The following is a 24,657-nucleotide window of genomic DNA, read 5'->3' on the forward strand; positions in this document are numbered from 1 at the left end:
TGATATGCCACACCTGTGAGGCGGGATGGATTATCTCGGCAAAGGAGAAGTGCTCACTAACACAGATTTAGACAGATTCGTGAACAATATTTGAGGGAAATGGTCTTTTGTGTGTATAGAAAAAGTTTTAGATCTTTGAGTCCAGCTCACGAGAAATGGGAGCAAAAACAAAAGTGTTGCGTTTATATTTTTGTTCAGTGTATAAAAGGTGAGACTTTTATGTTGGCAGCAGATAAGAAATTATAAGTCACTTCAAATTTGTTTCATATGAAAAGAGACTGTTACAGATTCATGTAGTCTTAACCATATCCAAAAGTTTTTTCATATCATTTATTTTCATGCATGTGACGTCTTTGCACCATTTTGCTCCATTGTAATTTCCATCTACTGAGAAGTGGACACCGATTAGCACACAGAGCACCTCTCAGCATTTTTAAAAACGTCCCTGCCCAGCACTAGTTTTTATTCATTTATTCTCCTTTCAAGAGCAGATATGGCTGTTGATGTGTGCAGATGGCACCGCGCTACCTTTGCACACAAAAGCCTTGATGAGCTCTCAGGAATCAGTTGTTGATTTTGTTTTTCGTTGGATTGTCAAGGAGATGAAACTTGTGTGACAGGCGGGCGAAGCATTGACTTAAATAATTCAGCAGAGGCCTCGGCTCCTGTGCGCAAGCCTTTGTGATCCTCCAGGAACATGTTATTCCATGTGCTTCAATAAGGCTCATGTTTTGACAGGACAGTATTGATTTTCATGTGTGAAAATATGTGGTATCTTTTACAAAAGGCTATTAAGGGCTATCTACAAATTGACATTATGAGCAAATTAACTTTATACAAACTGTTGTGAAGGGATTTTATTCTGTTGGCAACACACAATGCTACCACAATGAGTTGCCTGTGATAATAACAGTGTAATCAAGTTCTGCGTGATATATTTAAGCCAATTATCTTTTGATACATTGTGAATGAAGAGGAAATCACACCCCTGAAATGGCTTAATAAATTGTCAGTAAGCAGAATCAATCAAGTACAACGGCTTTTGTCTCCTTTGATAAGACGGTGTCTCTCGGTCCCGTTGTGAGCTGAGTTGAAGAGGGGAAAAAAAAGATATCACGAGCTACGAAGGGACAAAGTGCTGCTGTGCTGAGGAGCGAGAATGACCTTTTGTGATAGGATATGTCCAGATGCATAATTTACATTCACAGGATTGTTTGTGTGCCTTGTTTATACGGGAGGCAGTGTTCCACACAAATGCAGAGGTAGATTGTCTGCTTCTTACATTCAGATTTGCTTTAACATGTTTCACTTTAGATGTAAAGATCTTCACTTCAGTGTTAAGTCATACGTTTCTGACCTTTTTGTGGGTGTTTTGATGTCACCTACCTCGGCCACTGGGTGGTGCCTGTGGGTCAGTTAAGGCATGTTTGAGTAAAACATATTTAAGACTTTCGTAGAGCGTCCTGAGTTGAATCTTGTGTTGTTAATAGAAGCATTATTTTGTTACATCATCGTAAAACTACACAACACAGGATAATAGCATTGGCAGGCCGCAAAGATTTACAAACCTATCTCAGGATTCAGGGTCTGATATCTAACACCCACCATTTGCCACCTTGACAGATGGGAAAATACACAACAGAAAGATACTTCTAGCAAGGTAGTGGATGATTGGATAGCAGGCTTTGATGTATCTTTTTTTTTTTCTTACCTTCATACATTCCCGACATTTCACAAGGTTATACAGTATATGACGGTATTTGTGTGGTAAAAGCTGAGCTGCTGGTGATAGAAGTCATTGTCGCACGCATAGACTGTATATAAATATGGGTGACTTGTCTCCACATACCCAAACTCTGCAAAAATGAATCCAGTATCCTAGATACGGTGGCTGCCATCTTGCAGTGGTGATGCCATTTGGAGCCAGAGTCTGCACAGTAGAGATCTCTGCGGTGTCCAGTTCCTGCCCATACACTCGTTGCACACAAAACAAACACTTGCACATACATCTGCGTGATAAGAACTCCCTAAAAGGTCAGAATCTGTCTTGAAGAGAAACGTAATTTAAGGTAAAATGTTAAGTAAAATATATATACTGCAGTCAGCCACCAGGGAGCAAAAACATATTTTGGCTTCACTTTTGGGAAGCTGTTATGTTTCCCATCTTTATGATATGGTCCATGGTAGCATGTAAGGAATTGTCTGGCCTACAGTGCTGTGTGTCTAATATGCAGTTAGCCTACTTAGGCCCCAATCACGCAGAAAGCATTTTGTAGGTTGCAAAATATGAGGTGCATCACACTGCCTTTTTAAAAAAATGAATGCCAGTAGTAAAGTCATTAGTATCTAGTCCCTCAAATGTTGAGGGAGAGGGTACTGTCTGTAGCTCTGGTTCAGGGTGAGAGGTGGAAACGGAGATGTGTGTGGGTACATGAGACCCTAAAACAGGAGGGTGGATCATGGGGAGTACCACCAGTTGGTTCAGGAGCTTCACCTCCATGATGGCTGTTTCCAGGCATATTTTAGGATGACTCAGGGGCAGTTTGACAAATCTGGCTGGTTTTAAATACTTATGACCCATAGAATAATGAACACACTTGTTGTCACATGGTATACTGACACAACAGTGGGTTAAACAGAGATGATGCGCAAGTGGAATTGGCAGACTTGCAGTTAAATAAAGTCATGTGGCATGTTTAAGTCATCTTGAGATATCTCTATGTGGCAGCTCTCCTAAACAGAGGCAGAGGCATTTTCCTTTTTTTCGTCGTCCCACAATATATCAACTCAAAACAGCATCTCCATATCAGTTCAGAAAGAGGAACGTCTGTATTTTTGACTATTAGATAGAGCCACACGCCCACTCATATCAACTTCACCAGCTCTGGTATCGGTTTCATCTGAAGTGAGTGTGTGGTCGAGCAACAGAGAGATAATGACGATGGATGTGTTAAGGGCTGACAGATGAATGCAGTGAATGTCTGTTTCCCAAGGTAAATATTGTCTGTATAAATTGAAATGTAGTGGTAGGATATTTTTCATGCATGTGTGTACATGTGTTCAGTATCCTCCCGCCCTCCTACCCCTGAAAAATAGGGCTCCCCCAAAAGCCACAATGTGATTCAAACACTGGAATTTACCATGTAAGTAATATTTTTTGCGTAAATATATTGAAGCTTGAATGACATTGTTCTTTATATTAAACGATGTCAAAAGATAAAACTTATTCAAAAGTGCCAGATAAAATTCCTGAGTGACAGGCAAATAAAAAACTTGCCTGCCACAGTAGCAGTCAGTGAAAAAACTTAATTCCAGATCCTGTCAGAATTTTATTCTTGTCAACCGAGCTGTAATAGAAATACAGAGGAGGGTGATGGAGACGTATAAACAATTGTACCATCAACACTTTGCTGTCTTCACCCTCTGCCTGCTCCTCTGGCCTCACTGTTTGCGTATGTTGGAGTTGCTTTTACAGCTTTAATTAATTAATGCACATAAACAATACATAATGTGTTGCTGAATTATGAATAATTCACATTTTCTAAATGACTTATCTCTCTGTTGCCAAGGTAAAAATTAATTTGCCCAGTAACTAAGATCTTCTCTGAAATGCCCCCCCACCCCGCAGCTGAAATACCAGCACATTCAAATACTGTGCTGTAACTAATAACCCAGCAGTCTTGTTCCCTCGCATAAATGACTCCACTTGCTGTCTATGACCTCCTATGTATGTGTTTGTTACCATGGTTACGTGGCATCTAGCCTGTGCTGCTCTCCTCCTTGTGTTTCCACGGCTTCAAAAAAAAACAACAGAACCTTCTCCTAGATACCCCACCGGGCAGACGGACAACTGCTGCTTCTCTCCAGTTGCTATGGAAAGTGCCAGATTTTGCTGAGCAGCAGATTTCGTGACACCACTCAGGAGGAAATTTTCAGCGGCAGGAGGGCGATTAAAAACGAGGAAGTGATTACTGAAGGTCTGACATGGCTGAAACAGCTAATTAGGGAGGTGTGGCCCCACTCGCTTCAGTCTTATTTTGGGGATGTGGGGACGGGAGAGGATAAGTAAAGCTCAAGGTGTGGGCGTGGTCACCTGGGTGCTTGATAGCAGCGGTCCACGCTTGTCTTTGTCAAGGTAATTGAGTCAGGCAGCTGTTGATGTGCTGTCTTAATTGCATGTTTGACATTATATGAGACTCGAAGGGAACCCTTGGCGATGCTAGAGTGAGTATGGTAATGGCTCGGAGGAACAGAAAAGAGTGACGTTAGATTAAAGACGGAGGAGGGGCACGCACATTGAGGAGAGGAGGGTGAGGAAGGCTAATGCGTGTTTATCCGCGAATTAATTTTCACCAGAACTGCTGGCGCATACTGTTTAAAAATGCACATTTGTGTAAATTGTACAATGGTGTTTGTGTTCCTGTGACAATGTGCTGACTTCCTTTTGTACATGTAGACATATATGGAACAGCATCAGCACCCATTAGAGCTGATGGTGTCAGCTCAACCTTTTCATTTTCTTTTGTCATGCTCCCTCGCATCTAATATAACCACAGATATATCTCAGCACACATACAGACATTAGCCAGTCATCTAACATCCACACAGTCTAAATATCACATTTAAATGCATGTTGCTGAGGGCACACTCACTCACAGAGGCACAGAGGATGGCATACAGAGGAGGCGTGACACCCCCTGGGTGTACACACACGCTCATAAAGACTCACACAAACACATTGAAGCAAACACACACACACACACACACACACACACAGAAATCTCATCACAGACCTTGAAATAGAAGACACAAATATGCGTGCACACACATTCAACACAGAATGCAAAGACGAATTAGACACACACATTCAGCACAGAATGGAGGATGATTTAGACACACGCGCTCACATTCACACGCAAGCTGTATCACAAGCTGGAACGTACAATACACACGCATGTCCTACATGTTAACATGAAATCCCCACAAAGCAAACACAGCACATTTGAAACATTCTCACAAGTGCATGCATCTGCGGGCACCGGCGTCGACACAGTAATTGCCATCTTGGTGTTGCAAAATATGTTTTCTATCAATTAAAGTCAGACACGCTGAGTTGGGATATGAATATTTATGAGTTGTTTCCAGGGCGATGTTGCGTAACTTGGAAGCTGTTTATTTTGGTCTCTGTTGGCCCCACATTCAGCGTCATGATGGAATTATAAAATGGATGCACATTGTGTTGTGTGAAGGATAATTAGTATAAAACGTCTGTCTCCTTCTGTTTGTCTTGCACATTCATTCCTCCGACTCATCGGCTCTGTGTCACAGTCTCATTTCTTTATCTTATTGCTTTCTTTCACATTGTTTTTCCTCTGTATTCTTTTACATATCTGCAACACATTGTTTTTTCACTCTTGCTCAGTGCATGCTGGAAAAGGCTGCAGCTCCTATTGAACCTGAACAGTATAGGTGGTAACAGCAAATGGATCATTGATGCATACTGATCATGCATCATCTTTTCCAGCTCTCATCCTCCAGTAGCTCAGTCACTGTCCTGTTGTCCTCTGTCCTTCTTTCAGATGTGTTTTTATCTCCTTACTTTCTCGGTTCCTCTCCCTGCTCTTGTTGCAACTTTATTTCTAGTCCTTTCACTCTATTATGTTCTTATATCTGCAAAAATCAGGCACACAGTCGCTGCTACACACATTCAGTAGCCGTGTCTCAATTCAGGAGCTGCAGCCTTCGAAAGCTGCATTTGAAGACCGATTGCGTCACATCTTCGCAAACAAGGCTGTCCCATTTTGAAGGCTCCTTCAAATGCAGCCTTCTTTCCCAGAATCTGGAGGATGCAACGGATGAATCCTTCGTGGCCCAGCCTATCCCAAGATGCATTGCGCGCCGGTAATGGTTATATACTAAGTTAAGTTAGCTAACATTTGTTAACGAGCTAACGGTTAACTGTTGTGAACATTACTATTAGCTAAAAGCACACAACTTAAACAATCTTCATTTAATAAGTTAAGTGTTAGCGTTTCTCTTCCACCATTGTGGCTCTGAACTTTAGCTGGGAGATGTCTAGTTTCTTTAGGGTAAGACAGTTAGCTTTAGCCTGGCTCGTAGCTGGTACTGCCTTCTACAGTGCGGCAACTGTGGGGCAAAGACAGGTCAGGAGACATCATTGTAACGTTGCAGTAAACAGATGCTTTATTTCTTCTGTGCAGCAATCCCAAAACATGGCCCCTTTTACAGCCATTATGCTGGAATCTGAGCTTTTGTGTAGCTTTGGAAAAGCACGCTTCATTGTGTCTGTGGCACTTGCCGTCCTGGTTACAGTACGTTTCTAAACATACACAGAGGAGTCTCACTTTCCATATCAAACGCTGCCATATTACGTAAAAATACACATGTAAAGCTGTCTTAAAACGGAAGGCTGGGCCGCTAACCTTAGTCATGGGAAATGGCAGCCTTGCGGGTTTTCCTTTTGTATCAAGCAGCAGCAAAGTTGTTGCATGACATATTTGAGTTAATTTTCCTTACTTGATATTCCACATCCTGCCATGCAACTATTGCGCACATCACTTAATGCAATGTTGTATATTGCTGTATATTGTACAGCCCGGCTCTGAAGTCCCTTGCAGGCTTATATAAGGCCCTGACACACCAGGCTGACGTTACGTTGTTGGTCAATGTTGGGCCTGTGATGGCCATCTGTTGCCCTAGTCGCTGCTCTATGTCCCTTACCGTTGGCCCTCAGAGGTCCCCATCAGGTTTCTTTGCCAATTCAACATGCTGCCTGTCGGTGAATGAAATCACTCTGATTGGCAGTTCAGCTCAGTGCACTAGAAGAGAAACAGAAGTGAGGAAAGTAAACAAACAGCTTAAGTCAAGAGGGAGTGAGACTAAAACAAACTTATTTCATAAGGTAAGATTATTTTTCTGTAGCCATTGAGCTCTTTAGCAGAGATGGTTTGTGTTGTTGTTTGCTGTTGCACGGTAAATTTGCTCTGTTGTTTCAACATTAGATTGTGTTGTTAATGAGATAACTGGCTAGCTAGTGTCAAGACGGCCTTCCAGCTGTCTGTCGGCACGGAGGATTCATTGCTCTCATGCAGGCACAGAACGTCCATGCTGGTTGGCCGCTGGCTGTAATCGTTGCCATGTGTTCATGTGCAACTTTCTTGCCGAGACACTGACGACATGAAGTAACACAACAACACAGGGTCTGCTTTTGTCGCCTCTGCTTGTCTGTAATAGGTTTGGTGCGTCTGGGCCTGGACTTTCTCTGTCACTGGGTTTTATTTTGAGCAGAGATGTTTTGCCACTTGGCGGGAGTACAGGCAAGTGTTTTCGTCTTAGGGATGGTGAGTGTTTTTTTCCTCACCTGCACCTGTTTAGTACTTTGGTGACTCACCATGAGTCAAAGTGGGAAGAGTGAATGAATGTTTATTCCGCTGTTCGCCTGCTGGGAGTATGTCTATATAATGCAAGTTTTATTCCAATTATTGTACCAGAAAGACGGCGGAGATTCTTAAAATTACCTCTCTTCCACAACAGCTTACATGCACAAGGCCTTTACTTTCAGTTGAAAAACTCCCTTGGCAGCCATCTTAAGGTGGTTGCCCAATCACGTGTGCCACGTGCGCTTGTTTTTCCACCAAATGCTCCCAAACACTCCTCAGTTTTCACGGTTGCTCTGGTGAAGTTGGCTCAGGTTGCACCACAATTCTTATCATACCAGGTCTACAATAAAGACATCTGCTCCAATGTAGGCCGACTCGCACCTCACTCTGCTTCCCACTCCTACCTTTTTTGTGATCGGCATTAATTTTAGACTGTGTATGGATGTACACGTGCACCTCCTGAACACCTGAGCAGAAGGGAAAATAAATAAAACCTGAAATTGTTGCTGCACAGGAAGAATAAAGTTGGGTAAAAATCCATGCAGGCAAAGAGCACAATGATGGAACATCACATGTTTGAGTTAATAAGTAAATAAGTTTGGAGAAATTTCTATTTACTTCACAGACATTATATTAGTCTTGTGCATGACACACTTTTACACACACAGATCTCCATAGGTGTGATTGTACCTACAGTTTATTTAGTCTTGCTACACCACAAAGTTTAAACCCACGAGGTATTTGATTCTCTGGTCGACATGCCAGTCCAGAAAACATTAACAAATACGTAAAAAACAAATTGCACCCGCAAAGCCATCTGTTTTATTTTTTTTAAATTGGACTCCTAACAACCCGCGCTGCTGTTCTCCTGGAAGAGGACAGAGGTTTAAACAGGCATCTCAAAGCCATTAATGGGTACAGTCGGCACACACACACACACATACACACACACTCAGTATTGTTTTCTCAGAGATGTTGATCTGTGTAGCTCTGTGGAGGTTTGCAGCTGAGTCCACACGGATCTCTGCAGGTCGTCACTCCTTCCCACGTTTCCTGTGTTTATCACACAGAAGGTCATTAGTAAACACGGAGTCATATGTTTGCACTCAGATAACACTCAGTTGTTTCAAGATTTAACATTTTTATTATACTCTGCAGCTCACATCTAACACATTTTAAGGCTTTTTAAGTTGCACAAACTGTCTCAAATATTGATCCTTGATATTTTATAGTGAAGGTAATTGTGCTTTCAGACCTAGAGTTGTCTTGCTTTGGTCTGAGTCAGGGACTAATTTTATTACAAAGTTGCATAATTGCCTAGAGTGTGTGTGTTTTAGGTGCCTTTTGAATACACTAAACAGCACTTAACAGAAACCTCCGCTGCCGACTAGTGTTTTGGAGGTGTAACTGCAGAGTGACACAGACACAAGTATAAATGCTCACAATGGCGTAGGACACATGCGTAGGGTCTGCTTAATGCCTGTGTCTTCATGTAGCAGACATGGGGTGATGTATCCCAAAAAGCCTCCTCCTGCCCTCACTCATCAACCATGTGTTATTTGGCTGTGTTTATATTTGTATAAACCCACATAACTGCCAAGCGAGATACAGACACAATCTTTAGAGATCTTTTTTTTCCTTCAGTAACAGCAGAAAAACAGCACAGTGTCATTGTCCGCTTGTCACCTTTGCTTCAGCATCCCGCTGCGTTTGTTTTTCATTACTGACCCACATCCTCATGGGGTAGAGTTGTGTCAACACCCTGGAGCTTGTTACCACCATGTGAAACCAAAGATGATGTTTCTCATTCTGGCACTGCTTGCCTTCTCATTGTGCTCCTCTACACCTGTCCTATTTCCTGGAGCAGATGTAATTGCAGAGTAGTGGGGTGGTGGTGGTGGGGAGGGGGTTGGTTTCCCATTAGAGACTGATGGTTTTGTCTCTTCCATAATGATCTGAATTACAGGTGGGCGAGTTTTAGTCTGGTGTCCTGCAGCTGTTTATTGCAGAGGGTTCTGGACCTGCTTATTTGGTGTCCACCTCTGCTAACGTCACAATAATGTGATGTTCTTTTATTAAATAAAACTTTATAGACCTTCAGGGTAAAAAAAAATGGGCAGAGCAAGAGCAAACACACACACAACATCTCAGACACACAATCACACATCTGTTTCCCAGAGGTTCAGTGTTTGTTCTCAGAGTTCATCTTTAATTAATTAAAAAAAAAAAGACTGCACACCTTTCTTCCCCAAATGGTTGTGATTTCTTTTTTTTTCTTGTGTGTGTGTGTGTGTGTGTGTGTGTGTGTGTGTGTCAGACTTGGTTAAAATAAAACTGATTGTTCACCCTGGGAGGACCAGCAACCACTTTGTGGTGGCTGTTGGGGATCCAGACAGAGTAAAGAATAAAAAACTTACCTCCTGCCTTTTACCTGCCTCCTGCAGGGAGGAGGAGGAGAGCCTGCGGGACAAGATTCGGGCAGATCATGAGCGAGCGCTGCAGGAGGCCAAGGAGAAGCTGAGGAAGTCACGTGAGGAGCTGCAGGCTGAGATTCAGACAGAGAAGAACAAAGTCATGGAGGACCTGAAAAAGAAGGACCCGGGGCCTAAACCTTTGCCACCCGTCCCCATGCCCAAAGTGGTGGGCGTCAGTGATGGTGAGCCGCCGGAGCCTGATGCCAAAGAGAAACGTGACAAGATCAGAGAGGTAAGATGACTTTTGTGTTTTAAATATCCTGCTCTAGGTTTACTGGGATGTATTTCTATGGTGTCATTTTGGTCCATGAACATGGGAGCACATCATGGGATGGATGCAGGTTGTTTGACTGTGTCTTCCTGATGGGGTCGGCTACACGCTGTAGGGACTCACATTAGTATGAGTGCAGCAAGAGCAATCAAACACACACTGTGATGAAAATGCACTTAAATTAAGACTGCGAATTATAGCTGCAGCCACTTCCTTATAGTAATATCTGTTTATTATGTCAATAAATCTATCATTATCCATCTATTTACCATTATAATAAGGACTACCTCCTCTGGCATACCTCTCGTGAACTCTAGACCTTTTATATCTTCATACTCCCACTTACTAACACATCTGCATGTTGAGCTGATTAGAATTGCTTTTATTAAAGAGAAAGTCCCATTATACTTCATGGATTTCATTTGAATCAAGTATAATTAATATTTTGTAAATTCAGTGTATGTATGTCAGCGTGGGACATGCAGAATTTGGTGCATTTGACAACTGTGAAAGGCAAACATCCCTAAATCAATGCCATCAGCTCCCCATTCATGCTGAATTCTGTGCAGGTCATCTTGCAATGAGGAACCATTTTGGGAGACGAGACTGGAGTGAAAAATCGAGCCACAGCATTGGTGTTTAGTGAAATTTAAAACCCCAGCGTGTGTGTGTAGTGCTGTGCAATCCTCTCTCTAGTATTTGTCAGGCTACACACAATCCACAAGGTAATGAATTGAAATATATCATTCACTTATCCCTAATATACACACAGCACACACATGCAGTTAAGGGGAAATGCAGGGTCAGCCATGGTATGGTTGTTGGGAGCAGGGTTTTCCCTGCCTATCTAAGGGCGGCCTGGGTGATTTTGGCCGCTGCCTTGGTTAAAGCGTGTGTGTGCATGGGGGGCGTTCAGATGTAGCCTCTTTTGCACGCACAAACCCATTACGTTCAATGTAGACGTGCATCATGCGCGCTCACAACCCAAAGCGACGCCGTAGCAGCTTTGGGCACAGCTCCACGGACCTGCTTCTCCCTCCGGTGTTGTGTCAGATCCCAGTTCCCCCTCGGGCTGTGTCTCTCCTACTGTTTCCCACGGAGCTCTGCCCCGTTTGAAAGGCGAAGGAAGCCCGTATGTGGAGAGACGTCGCCTCCGAGATGTAGAATGTGTATTATAGAAGAGAAACATACATTTCAGGACCGCTGACTTGTATCATCAGCCTCCTTTCATATTTAATAGAGGGGGGACAATACCTGACAGTAATATTCTCAGCTGTCAGGATGTGCCTGCTGTGAGGGGTAAATATAATCATAGAAGGCTGAAAATCACAGGACATGTCTGTTCTGATTTTACAAGTCAGCAGTGTAAAGCTCAAGCATGTGGGGGCCTCCTTTCATATTTAATAGAGGGGGCCGTATCTTAAAGTACAGCTGTCAAGATGCGATATTTTTTAGGTTACATCGCAAAACACAAAATATATCTTGATATTTTGAAATCTCCTCTAAACTACTGTAGACTATTAAAATACTAAAATACTACTGTTATAATAAAGTTAAAAGGGTTCTTTGCCAATTTTCAACCAGCTTTGTATCAAAACAATGTGGGTAGTATGTGTGAATGAACTGTGGTTAACATCCCTCCATCTAACTAGATGTGCCTAGATATCCCTCCTTGCCCCCGGTGAAACTCCGGCGGACGACGTAATATACTTTATCTGTCTTTGTTTCACTGGCTCTTGGGCTGTTGCTCAAACTACAGGTTGTACCTCCACATTTTCGTATTGCCCGCCACCCATGCCGCCACTGATGACACAAAGAGTATAGCGGCAGATCAAGAGGCAGACCCACCCTTCTCTCTTTCTCGCTCCCAGTGCTGATCGAATATATATCAAGATTATGTTACTGCATTGCCTTTTTCCTGCCTGCAATACTTTTAGAAACATATTTTAGTGTCGTGTTTAGCTGTAATAGTGAGAGTTTGCGAACAGGAAGTGGGCGCCATACTGTTTCCTGCATAGTAAAAATTAAGGACAAAAAAACTGAGATCAGTCGGTAAAATCAGTGCTGATCAAATATAAAGCAAGATTTTTAGCTTACTGTTTAACTGTAAGAGGTGGAGATCAGTTCTTTACAGCCGGCCGCCATTGTTTCGAACAGACATGTCATAGTTGTAGGTTTGCTCCCTTTTCAGCAACAGCATCCTTTTTCTTAGTTTTCTTTGGTTCTGTAGCACCAATTTCAAAAGTATTTGCGGCTTTCTACAGCACAGATATCCTAGATTTATTAAAAGCCGTCTCTCCAGCAGTAAAATACTCCTTGAAATACACAACTGTTCAAAAAATTTCTGTTATAACAAGCTTAAAATAAGTACTGTTATAAAAAAAGTTATTTAAATTACTGTTGTAATAAAATTAAATAAAGTACTGTTATAAAAAAGTTGAACAAAGTGTTGTTGAAATAAACAAAGCAGAACCACTGGTGCTTTTATTCTGAAGCACTCGTCTCGTCTCGGGCAGAAGTGTTGATGTTTTTGCTTGAAGCTTGTGGTGTTAGCAGTTAGCGAAAAGTTATAAGTTAAACCGTAACAGAGGCACTATTAAATGTGAATATTTATTCACTTAAAGCAGGAATCAAACTTAACAGCTCTCCAGCTCCGTGGTTGCAAAGTGCGACTAGTGTTAGCGGTCTGGAGCCCTGCAGGCACAAAATCACACAACTCACCCGCTCACACATTGTTACCCAGGATGGGCGGTTGAGTGTGTGTGAGTCCTGTTTGTGTTTTTTTTCTTTAAGAGGGAGAGAGCCATAGGAGAGCACGAGAGAACCGAATGTTAAAACGAGTCTCATGCTGGTGGCTTAAAAAAATGACAGTTTTTACTGGATGTTCGTGACCTAGTCATTTTATACATCCCACGTGGAACAAACCGTGATGCATAGAGTATAATGGATGTATCACTTCCCCCATATCCTGTCTGTGTGTCAGGGCTGTTTTTTTTCTCAGCTATACTGTACGTCTAAATAAATTTCTCCTGCATGCTGTCTGTGTTGGCGCCAGCTTTTATTGAAGGCAACAGCGAGCCAGACGGACAGTGCCTGTGCAGAATGCAGATGGTGCTATCTGGTCTCGCTCTCTATAGACACCAAGCCAACCTCAGCCTATCTCCCTCTCTCTGCTCCTCTCTTTCCCTTTTCTCCCCCCTCTGCAAGTTCTCCTGCATAATTACCTCATATCGTCTCTCTTGAAGCAGCACTTGGAGTCAGAACACTCGCCGTGCATGGGAGCTGGCCCATTCACTCCAAACCCGCCTTTGTCTCTAAATGCCCCTTTTGTTCCCCTCATAATTACCATTCAGAGAGAATGCCATACACTCCCAAATGAGCAAGAAAGTAGCAGCTGTATGGGCTACGGCACAGTGTAGCGCGCTCCCCTTTTCCTGATTGCCTTGTGGTTCCAAGGAGAAATCATAATCGCACACTGGCACACAATTGTGACTACAGACTGGAGCTTTCTTATTCTTTTTTTAAAATCCCAGCTACATGCAGACGTTTGGCCTGCATTTTGATGTTGTAAAGTCAAGTCCAGGGAGGAGTATCAGCATCCATCTTCTTGTCATCATTTATGTTTCATGTAGACAGTAAGAGGTAATTCAAGCAGTGGTAGATGGTTGAGCCAGTCTGTTACCACATTACTTTCCCTGGGACTGTGCCATCTGTCCGACACTGCATCAGTTCGTGGGGTTATTTTGGTTTCATTACAAATTTGGCTCCATGCATAGTTCATCACTGTGAAGGATCAATAACTGCAGTCTTTGCATGTGGTAATAATGATGATTGGAGGGGGGGTAAATGATCCATTTTGATTATTTTTCCATGTTTTCTAACTGTGAGGGCAGTTTTGTAGCTGTGTGGTGGTGAAAACAGGCAACATGGAGATGAGTTTGAGATGCAGCTCAGCACTGTGTCAGATTTTACTAGTCACAAATCTGTAATTAATATTGTCTTTTGGTTGGGCGCCTTTCAGACGTTGAAAGGGCTTAGAAAATCAGTGTCAAGGTAAATTTTGACAGTTGGTGGTTTCAAGTTGGGTTCAAATAGTTTCAAGTTTCAATTACAGTAATAAAACATTTGTCCAACCAAAAATAACCCTCCCATTTTGATTCCTGCGGCTTCATTCTGACTGATATGATAATGCCTTTAATACCGTGATATAAAACCGCAATATTTTTTGAGATGGTTATTGCACCGTGAAAATCTCATACCATTGCAACCCTAGACTGAAGTATATAACAGCCATTCCCATGCTTAATTATGTCTCATAAATTGTTGCAGCAATTTTGGGGTTGAAACAGATTTGGTGTTTAATTTAAGCATTTTTAACCACTTTAGAATTTATAAAAATGGCCAAAAATCCATCCAAAAATATTACATTACGATATCAAGACCTTGAGGAACACCATAAAAAAATCCATATTGTGATTTGGGACCAAAAACTTTTGGCATTTGGAGATTTCTTTAAGAATTGCATTTGTTGGCAATTAGATTGTGAGCACTTCTGTTCCAGAAACTGCTGAGAAATAGGGATGGGCATTGTAGTTAACTTCAATATTTGAGTACTAACATTAAATTATTGAAGTACCTGAGTATTTGCTATTAAAAAAACACTAACGTAAGAATAGCAATGTAAATTTGCCAACAGTGGAAATCAAGTGCAATTTGAAGAATACATTTATTAAACATCCAGGCTCAGATTTGTCTATTAAATCAACTGAAAGTTCATATGAGAAAAATCTGCCATCTTTCTGTCTCTGCCGTTAACGTTACATACGTTAGACGCAGCACTGAAGGACCGCCTCTGAGCCACTCCCTCCAGAGTCACTTTAGTGCTCAGGTAGCACAAGCTAACACAGCAGCAGCAACTAACATCACAACTTCGGCTTAGCGAAGCAATACACTGCACATAGCTCTACAATAAAATAAGATTTTACCCATTTTAGACAGTAAAGAAAGTCATGTTCTTGTGTGGGAGTAGTGCTCTATACTTTGAGCGAATAAGGACGTCCAAATGAGTTCTCAAGGACCAATGCCCATCCCTACTTGGAAACCCCCTTGTTCTCAATATACCTACGAAAGCCATACGTCCTCTGATTGCCCCCAGTCTGAAGTTTGTGGCTGTGAAGTTTCATGAGGCTGTGATCATCCTAGAGGTCACTATAGCTCATGCTAATCAGTGAGTTAAAAAAAAAAATGTCTCAGTTCATTGAAATGGCTTCTGTGGGGGCTGCCATCATCACACATGATTATAACTAGGCTTATTGATTCCACAAGAGTCTCAGCTTTCCAGTCAGACCGAATTAATGCAGTTACAAGACTTCAGGGACCCAATTACGCAGATATATTCAAATACAATAGGTAAAAAAAACTGCTGCATGCAAACAACTGCATGGTTTTTGCCCACAGCCGTATGGGACTGGTATGAAGTGGGCATGTCTGTAAAGGAGAGAGTCATGGGCTCCCATAGAACCCATTTTCTTTCAGATATCTAGAGGTGAGATGTCAAGGGACCCCTGTGAAGATGGCCATGGCCTTTTTCCCTCGCCAAAATTTAGCCTAACTTTGGAGCGTCATTTGAGGACCTTCCTGGCAAGCTAACATGACATAGTTGGTACCAATGGATTCCTTAGGTCTTGTACTTTCAGATGATACCAGTGTATTCACAAACTTTAAAGATCAGCCTGCTAAAGCCTCTGGCAGACAGTAAAGTGAGAATTGAAAATCAGCCAATTTAAATAAACCTTTCACATGAGCTATTAACTCTTCTTCTTTGCATGTTTGTATTGATTATGGTTATTTGGTTGGTTATAAACTGTTGGTTTACAGAAATGAGGTGTGGTCCAAAGAGTTGCTGGACAAAGACACTGACTTGGATAAAGACATGGACTTGCATGAGGGGAAACAGGCTTGAGATAAATGCAATTTACGCAATATTTTCCCTGAAATTTTCCTAATATTTCCAATATTTGACTCATTTGTGATGCAGCTGTTTTGTAGACATTTGACATGGCTCATTAATTTGCACTGCACTGCAGTTACTGCCAGTATAATCTCTGTTTTTGGCTCGATCTGGTGATCACGATCAGTGATAGTAGTTGTGAGTGTTAATAACATTTTTCACATATACCTTTGTGTCTCTATATGAGCATCCTTATAGTCTTCATCTGCACTGGGATTTGTGAATGGAATAACTGCTGGTTGCTTGTTATGTTAAGAGAGAAATCAGGAAAATCGGTCATATCCAGCAGGGCACTTTTGCCACTCAGGCCCATTGTTCCTCCAGAAATAGAAAAGAACTTGGTTTTTATGCCTTCCAAATACATATTTCATCGACTGTACAGAACAAAAAAACCCTCCTTTCCCACCACAGCCATCAGCTCACAGCACTGCGCTCTTTTTCTATCCTGCTAATTACGCGACCCGAACATTAGTGGCCATTAAACCTTTGTCTGGAGATGGAGAGAGCTTTAGGGCAATAAAAGAAAAGGAATGAATGAATTTGACTATTAACTGTTCCAGTACTATTCACCTGTCAGATCATGAAGTATTGCTGGCCCAGAGCTGTTGAAATAAGCTGGCTGTTGCAGTTAATGGGCTGTGATACAAAGGCACAGTTCACTTTCAATAAGGTTTGTTCATCAATAATGTTGGAAAAACACTAGTTAGTCGAGACAGTTTGGAGAGTTGGTAATGCAGGAATCAAAAGAATGTTTAATCTAATGGTAGAAGTTAATGTTTCCCCCCAGGTTCAATTACTTTGCAGTGAAGAATTCACAATATAACTTCATTGCTCATGTTCGCACGTCTCCTCTCCTATGGATTGTAAACTTGTCAGATGTTTTCCTGTTTTGAAAACACTGTTTGTGTCATTGACTTCTTATATTTTGAAGAAACTGTTGATGTCAGTGATTTATTGATCACCTTTAAAAAGATGTACTGAACTTTAGGGCTGCCCCTGACTAAGAATTTCCCTAGTCGACCAATAGTCGTCATTTAGGGCCATTAGTCGACTAGTCTCCTGCATGTTTATGATATTAATTTAATTATTAAATGATATATTTTGGTGGTTTGAGTTGAAGGTGTGCAAAAGAATAGTATCAGTAACATTGTTAACACTGTGCTACATTACAGAGAAATACAAAACTGTACTAATGAACCTTCATTAATATAGGCCTATATTTTATCTACAAGTGCACGTCACACACTGAACGAGCCGCCTGTTAATGACGCTGTGGGCTAATGGGCATGTAGATACTTCCATGTTTCAGATGATACGTCATGTTTGTAGTCGACCAATGAAGATGAGTTTACATATCACCTTGGGTTCGTCCTTCACCTTCTCAAAATGATCCCACACTTTGGATTTCCTGCCCGACATGTTATTAACTAGCCTGTGGAATAACCGCAGGTACCAGCCCTGGAAATTAACCTGACTCCTGTCTGACTGCTGAGCGTAGACACTTCCTGTGTCTGTCCTTTCAAATTAAAGTCACACATGGTCCAGTCCAACTAGATTTTAGTTTGCAAAAAAGAAGAGATTCCATACAAAACTATAAAGCAGTTGGGTTCTTCTGATAAGCTATAAATATGTCAATTCAAAATGATAGTGGTAGTGGACTGTCATTGTGCTCTCTCTTTGATTAACGCAGAAACACACATACAGTGAGTATATAAGAACCCCGAAACATTAATTAACATTAGATCCTGACTATGTCCAGAGATTTCAATAATCAGTGAAGTTATGCTGCTGCTCCTCATGCGTAAATGTGCACATCGTCTCTTTTAATGATGAGACGTGTTTATTGTTTCTATGGCAGTGGGTATAACAGCTAATATGATACACCTTGCTAGCTGACTCCGCAGTCTGTTGTGTGCTCTGCGTGTAGCTTATATGGTCACAATCAAAGGACAAAAGGTAAATAAGGCCAAGTCTGACTAAAGCCCAGCCTATTAAAAAAAATAAAAGGCCTGCGCCCGGCCCCAATCAACTCAGTGTGTAGGGGTCCGTTAGGTCCTGACAGGCTTGGAGACCTGTATCCCAACGGAGCACGTGAGGAGGGAGAGGCGGAGAATAAGGTGGAACAGTAGGCTACTTGAGGGAAATCTCCCTATCTGTGACGACACATTTCCAAAAGCAGTGAGGACTTGATCAAAATGCTGCCATGAACTTCAGCAAAGCCGTCAGAAAATGAAATTAAAGGCAAGACGCTCAATTCCTGCACCTCTAAATGGATGGCCCTTCAAAATGTGGCGGAGACCACACCCAGCTACACACCTGTAAAGATTCGTGACTGCATCTTGCATGGTTCTCAGTTTATTGCATTGACAAAATCTGTCCACAGACAGACATAGAAACACCTTGCAAATGACTCAAAACAGCTTCTGTGGTGTCACCAGCTGTCATCAGGACCACATTTTGCCATGATGACACACACAGACACAGACTGACGAGGTGAAAACAATACCAGCCGTTGCGATGGCAACAAAGTTATTCTGTGCTCGGGAACAAACTGTATAACAAGAAATGAACAACTTCCTTGTGTGTTAATGGGGCTACTACATCAGAACACAGCTGTCCAGCATGCTCAGTGCAACACATATTCACACATGCTCCCACACAGCTACAGCTTCATGTATGTGTGAATGCAGGGAGAAAGACAGGAGGACCCCCAGCAGACACTCAAACATCCTTAATGACGTTTTGCAGAGAAATGACACAGCCTGCCTTCGACTGACAGCTGATCAGTAATTGCAGTGCAGGGAGAGAAGAGAGGAATCTCTCAGATCTGAGTCTCGTGGCCTACTTTGGCTCGTCGGGAGGCGGTACAATGTTTCGAAGGCTGTGCAACCGACTGCGAAGTTGGCTCGCCACTAACTCAGCTGTGACTGTTGAATGATAAGCTAACAACCACTGATTTGTGGCTCGCATTGGAGAGCGTGAGCGTGCGCGTCTCCCTACAGAGTGCTATGGACTGTGGCTGTAAAGCCCAGATAAATCAATGGCCAAAGCAGCCCTCTTTAAGTGCGATCTAAATGGTGCTGCTATCCAGATGTATTGGCCTATAAAGAGACAGCGAAGGTTTCCAATCGAGACGTGGAATATCTGCACAGATAGGCAGTGAGAATCCCCTCCTCCATCCCTTGTACTTAACTCTCTCTTTTTCTCTGTAGCAATTTCCCTCATCCTCTCCCTCACTCACTCTCTCCGAAGCCTTGACAGCGCTTGGCAGATGGCCTTGTATGTTGATTGCACACCAGGCTTATACTGTATGTGTGTGTTTGTAGCACCATTGCCTCCGGGGTAGGGCACAGCTCAGCTTTCATCATTCCCTCGCACTCTCTTTCTAATTCTACCCCCTGTCTTGCCCTTTCTCCTATCTTAGCATTTAACCCTTTCTCTCCCTCTCGCTGGCTCTTTATCTCGTCCCTCTTTTCAATTTTCTTCCTTATTTTTTCCCAAATATCTCTCTCTGTCCATCCCCTCCATCTCTCAGCCTTTGCAGCAGTCTCCTCCCTTCTGCCTCCCTTAACCTCAGTGTCATTTGGCAGATTCCTTGAAGGAATATCCCTCATCCAGCTGCTCTTACAAGACTCATGAAATCATCTGTTTTTTAATAAGGATTGCTGTATTGATTTGTACTGAACAATGAGCACTTCTCATCCGCAGACAACACAGAATGGGCTGGGGACAAAAAGCTGTCTGGAGAATGTAAAGAGACAGGTTGAAAACATGCATCCCCCCGCTTTGTTGTTGTTTATGTTTCATGTCCTTTCGAACACAGATAGTGGCGCCGGGCTACTATTATTTTTTGCGAGGCAATCATGTCTGATCGTGTCATGCTTGATGGTGTCTTGTCAGCCAGCCTTTTGTAGCCCGTAGGTCGGGAGATGACATTTGACAACCAATTCCCTTCTGCAGAAGCCATTATGTATCGATACATTATGCATGGTGCTATATGTCAACTGGGCTCCCAGCTGCTAAATGTATTCCTGAATACAGGTATTAACCTTCAAGAGGGTGGTCTTGTATATGTTATCTACCCTGTAGTACGATATGGTGCAGTATAAGTACAGTACTGCTGTGTAATGTGTGAATCATTTTTCACATCGTAGATTATAGAAATGCTGCGTTCATGTCATGTTACACTGTTATGAGCAGCACAGTCAGAAAAATGTTCTTGGTCCAGGTCGGAGATATCAGGACATACTATTGGGAAATAATTCTTTAAATAGCGCAACTACAAGGTTAGCAGTAAGGATGTCAATTTTTATTAGTTTTGCTTTTGATAGCCCAACACCTTTTAACAGATAACTGATTGAGGTGAATGCAAGAGGCCTCTCCTTTTGGGTCAGGTGCTCCACTGATTCAGTGAACTTTAGCACCACATTTCAGAGTGCTGTCCATTTAGAGGTGGTAACATTTTTGATGTTTTGTGTTGTAAATGATTTGCCTTTTATTTTTCGATGGGTTTGCCGACAGACAACCAGCTAGCCGCGTTAACATGCAGAAACTTAGTGCCCTCGTCCCACCCTCGCGTCTCCACTTAGCTAAAGGTAACCTAGACTGCTCTGCATTGTACACCACTCAGGTTCGGTGGTAGCTAGCTACACGCTGTGACTTCCCACTCTCTCCACTTCCAAGAAAGGCCAGTTACACAGTATTTTAAACAATAAAGACAGCAGTTTATTCGTCTTCAGTGTTGAGCAGTGCCCAAAACAACAAATGAAAATATACTAATGAACCTTAAACGTACCTAGCAAAAGCAAATGTGAAACAAAAGACAATTTTCTAATCTAAACTTCTACCATTCAAAACAAAAGAAAAGAACATGGAAATGCCAAACAAAAAGGTCTTCTCACTCTTACGAAACCCCACTAATAATCCTAAAAAGTAAAGCGTTTTTTTGCCTGCAGGTACTCACGAACAATGTCACAATCACAGTCTAAGTTCTGGCTCTGTTGGTAGTGGAAGACTGAAAAGGAGGGGAGCGTGTCTATCAGCTGATGGTTAAGTGCAGTGGACCAATCCTGTGACAGCAATCTCTTCGAACAGCCCATTCAGCACACACCACCTGCCTTGCAACATCCAATCACACTCCACTACAGGCACACACTCTGAGAGGAGGAGATAGAACATCTGAAAGATCGCTGCAGACCAATACAAACACATCAATACCAAAAAACAATGGCCTGGGTCATAACACGCCGTCCAAATAGCAGGACATTGTCACCAGTGGTAAAACATGGTGCCCTCCCTCCGGTCTCCTCTAGGTAGCCCTGGTGAGTAAGTGGCTTCAATTTGAGCCGCAAAACCCTATAGTGCTGTTAACTGCGTTAGCACCACTAGCCATGCTCACACTGCTAACGGTGTTAACAGTGATAGAAGAATTAACAATGCTAAAGGGCGCTTGCGGTCAAAATTCAGCCACATACTTACCGAGGCGACCTGGGGAAAGACCTGAGGGTGGGCACAATGTTACCGGTCAAAAATATTCTCAGATATTCCTAGTTAACAGGGAAAGTAACCATCTCAGAATAATACATGAACATTCCCAAGCTGGGATAACTGCCGGTTTCCACTTACTTCCCATTCTGCCCCTGCTGCATGAATCCAGCATTAGTATTATACAAAGACAAACCATATCAGAAATACCCAAAAGAATTATTGATAGGTTCAGAGCCATAATTGGGGACAACTCTGAGCAGAGCTTTTGTGTTCAGATGTGCTTACGTTGGAGAGAAATTGAACAAAATGTACGAAAGAATAAAGAAACACAAGGAGCTGAGAAGTAGAGCACGTATTGAGAAAAGACATCCCATAGATCTTTCAAAATATTCAGCACAATGAGGTGTTTTGAAGGCTATTGTCCTGAACTTTGCGAACTCGTTGTGAAACTGATTCGAAGGACTCAGGGCGTATTCAGCAGTCTTATCAAATAATATTTTGTTTTGAAGCAACAATGCTTCTTTTTGATTACACTTTTTTCCCCTCTAACGCAAAATTGAAGTACAGAGAACTCTGAAGGAGGGTACACTTGTAGCTTCATCTTCTTCACAAAGTCTTGACCAATTGTGTTTTAATTTTTTCTTCTTTTGCTCCATGTCAAGGTTTCATTCACTGTCAGAGTGTAGCCTTCATCTTTTCTCTTTTCAACACCTCAGCTGCTCTTATTTTTCCAGGTTCTTTTGTGTAGTAATGCTGCATTCATTTCAATTGTTGGCCTAACCCTATTAAATCCTGTCCCTCTGCTGTTTATCCAGCTCCTGCTTGAATATAATTTAGCCTTGAAAAGGAAGTAGTCCTTCCTTCCCCAACTCTTTTCATAGTATTTCCATTCAGCCTGTCCCAACAGGAATTTTGCTTACAGCTTGTGTCAAAGTCCTGTCTTCTGAGACACCTGACAAATATAAAGCAGTGCAATGCAACAACACCTCAAACAGCTGCCTACAAGTGCAGTCTACACCATACTAACACAATGTTAAAGATCAATAGATAAATAAAGTAGCTTACTGGAACACCAAGAGGTATGCCACGTACCTCCTTAGCTGACATTCTTGTTTTTGGATGAGACTTTGCTGTGGTTCGGCCCTACTTGATTCATTTTTTGGTACCCGGTGCTTTACTCAGTTTAGTTTAGTTAAGTTGTTTTCCACTGCAGATAGTACCCCGTCAATTTTCTATCCGACCGTCTCAGTGGCTGTTATATCATCATCTTCAATGTGACAGTGCTCGTTGCTATATCATGCTCTCGCTGGATCCTTTTATCTGGACTTCGTCAATGGTTTCGCAGGCTGCCATTCCTAAAAATCTGCGTTGAGATCATGAACTAAATTTCAGCTGCTGTTGATGGTGCTTGGCTGATTGTGCTGGACATCCCATGCTGCACCAGTGACGGTTCTCTCTAACAAATCAGCAGTCTGCAGTGTTTTAACTCCGCCTTCTAGTCTCGGCTCAGCTCACTTGTAGCCTAGAACAAGGTGGTATTGAAAAAGTACCAGGTACTGTCCACAACTTTTGTCTGTAGAAAACCAAAAAGAGTCAAGTCGAGTCAAGCCCTGCTGGTACCATGGAGTGAAACGAGGCTCAACAGTGATGCAGGAGCTACAGCAGCTACTTCAGAGCAGATATAATTAGGGCTTGAGCGCCGAATGTTGTGAAGACCCTCTTGAAATTCAAGGAGTTATTATAATTTCTCAAATAAATTATAATTTTGAGCAGCTAAAGGAACTTAAAAACTCATGGAATTTTGCACACGCATCAGAACTGGTGAAAAATGTGATACTTTATCGGTCTCGTGCTCAAGTGTAACAAAATGGCTCAGTGGTGCCCCCCACAAATCTTTAACAAAGTAGCCCCTGGGGTATGTTTCACCTGTATGTACCAAATTTAGTGTGCCCATGTATTATATCCAGGCGTTCAAAAAAGTCTCTTGGAGCCACACCCTAAACCCAACAGGAAGTCAGCCATTTGGAATTTACACCACAGTTTTCGTGCATTTTTGGCCATTTACAGTAATCATACTTTAACAAATTTGCTCTTGAGATTTAATCTGATTGACTTCAAATTTAACCTGTACTATCTGAAGACCTTTGATAGGAAAAGCTGTTAAAAGCTTGAGCTTTTGTTGAACCGTGTGACTGTGGCAAGGTATCAAATTTTATTGTATCGCCAACAAACAGGAAGTGGTCTGAACTCCCCTGTAGATGATCTAATTTGCCCCAAACTTGGCATGTTTGATAAGACTCTTGGCTGCGGCAGCAACATGATGTATAATAAGTGTTTTGTAGTGCCACATACTGTAGTGGACACAGGAAGTGCTACAGAATGTGCCACCGGTCATTCCAGCACCCAAATTCTACGCAGGAAGTACCATCTTAATTTAGTTTTTATTCGGTTTACTTTCACTATTAGTTTTAGTTTTTACTGTAACAAGGGGGATATTTGTTCAGGCAAGTTTTAAGAACTTCAAGTAGGTATTATGATACAAATACACACTTTGTGAAGGCACATCCCAGTCTCAATAAACAAATGCACCAATGCCTCCTCATGCTTGTGTCGACAAATTTGAGTAAATTGACACAGTAAAACTAAAGATCTTTCTGTGTATTTCTATTTAATTTGTTAGATTTTTCGGTGCATCTTATCTTTTTAGTCAGTTGTCGACTTTTGCTAAAGTCTAGTTTTTATTTCAGTGAATTAAAAATAGTTTTTAGTTTAGCCTTAATTAATAACCTTGCTTCAGAGTCAATGCCAGATCAGTCCCAAGATCTGTAAATGTGTATGCAGGCACTCCTCATTGAGCTTACTTTGATATATATATATTTTTTTACAACTTCTTAACCATGTATTCATGTGTGGAAGAAGGCTGTTGGGGGGGCAGCACTTCCCTTTAACCCTCAGTTAATCACATAACTTTGAACGCAAACAAAGACAAATTCAAACGTATAAAATGCTGTGATA

General features: G+C 42.0%; 1 protein-coding gene across 1 annotated transcript in view; it reads left to right on the top strand.

Annotated features, from left to right (window-relative positions):
- Nucleotides 1-24,657, top strand: part of man1a2 (mannosidase, alpha, class 1A, member 2) — a 217,131-nt gene that overhangs the window by 31,322 nt on the left and 161,152 nt on the right. Inside the window, exon 3 of the mRNA XM_050048100.1 lies at nucleotides 9,845-10,106. Coding sequence (XP_049904057.1) covers nucleotides 9,845-10,106 — 262 coding nt within the window. The remainder of the gene's footprint in view (nucleotides 1-9,844; nucleotides 10,107-24,657) is intronic.

The sequence above is a fragment of the Epinephelus moara genome, chromosome 7 (assembly GCF_006386435.1).
Source record: "Epinephelus moara isolate mb chromosome 7, YSFRI_EMoa_1.0, whole genome shotgun sequence".
NCBI classification, from domain to species: Eukaryota; Metazoa; Chordata; class Actinopteri; order Perciformes; family Serranidae; genus Epinephelus; species Epinephelus moara.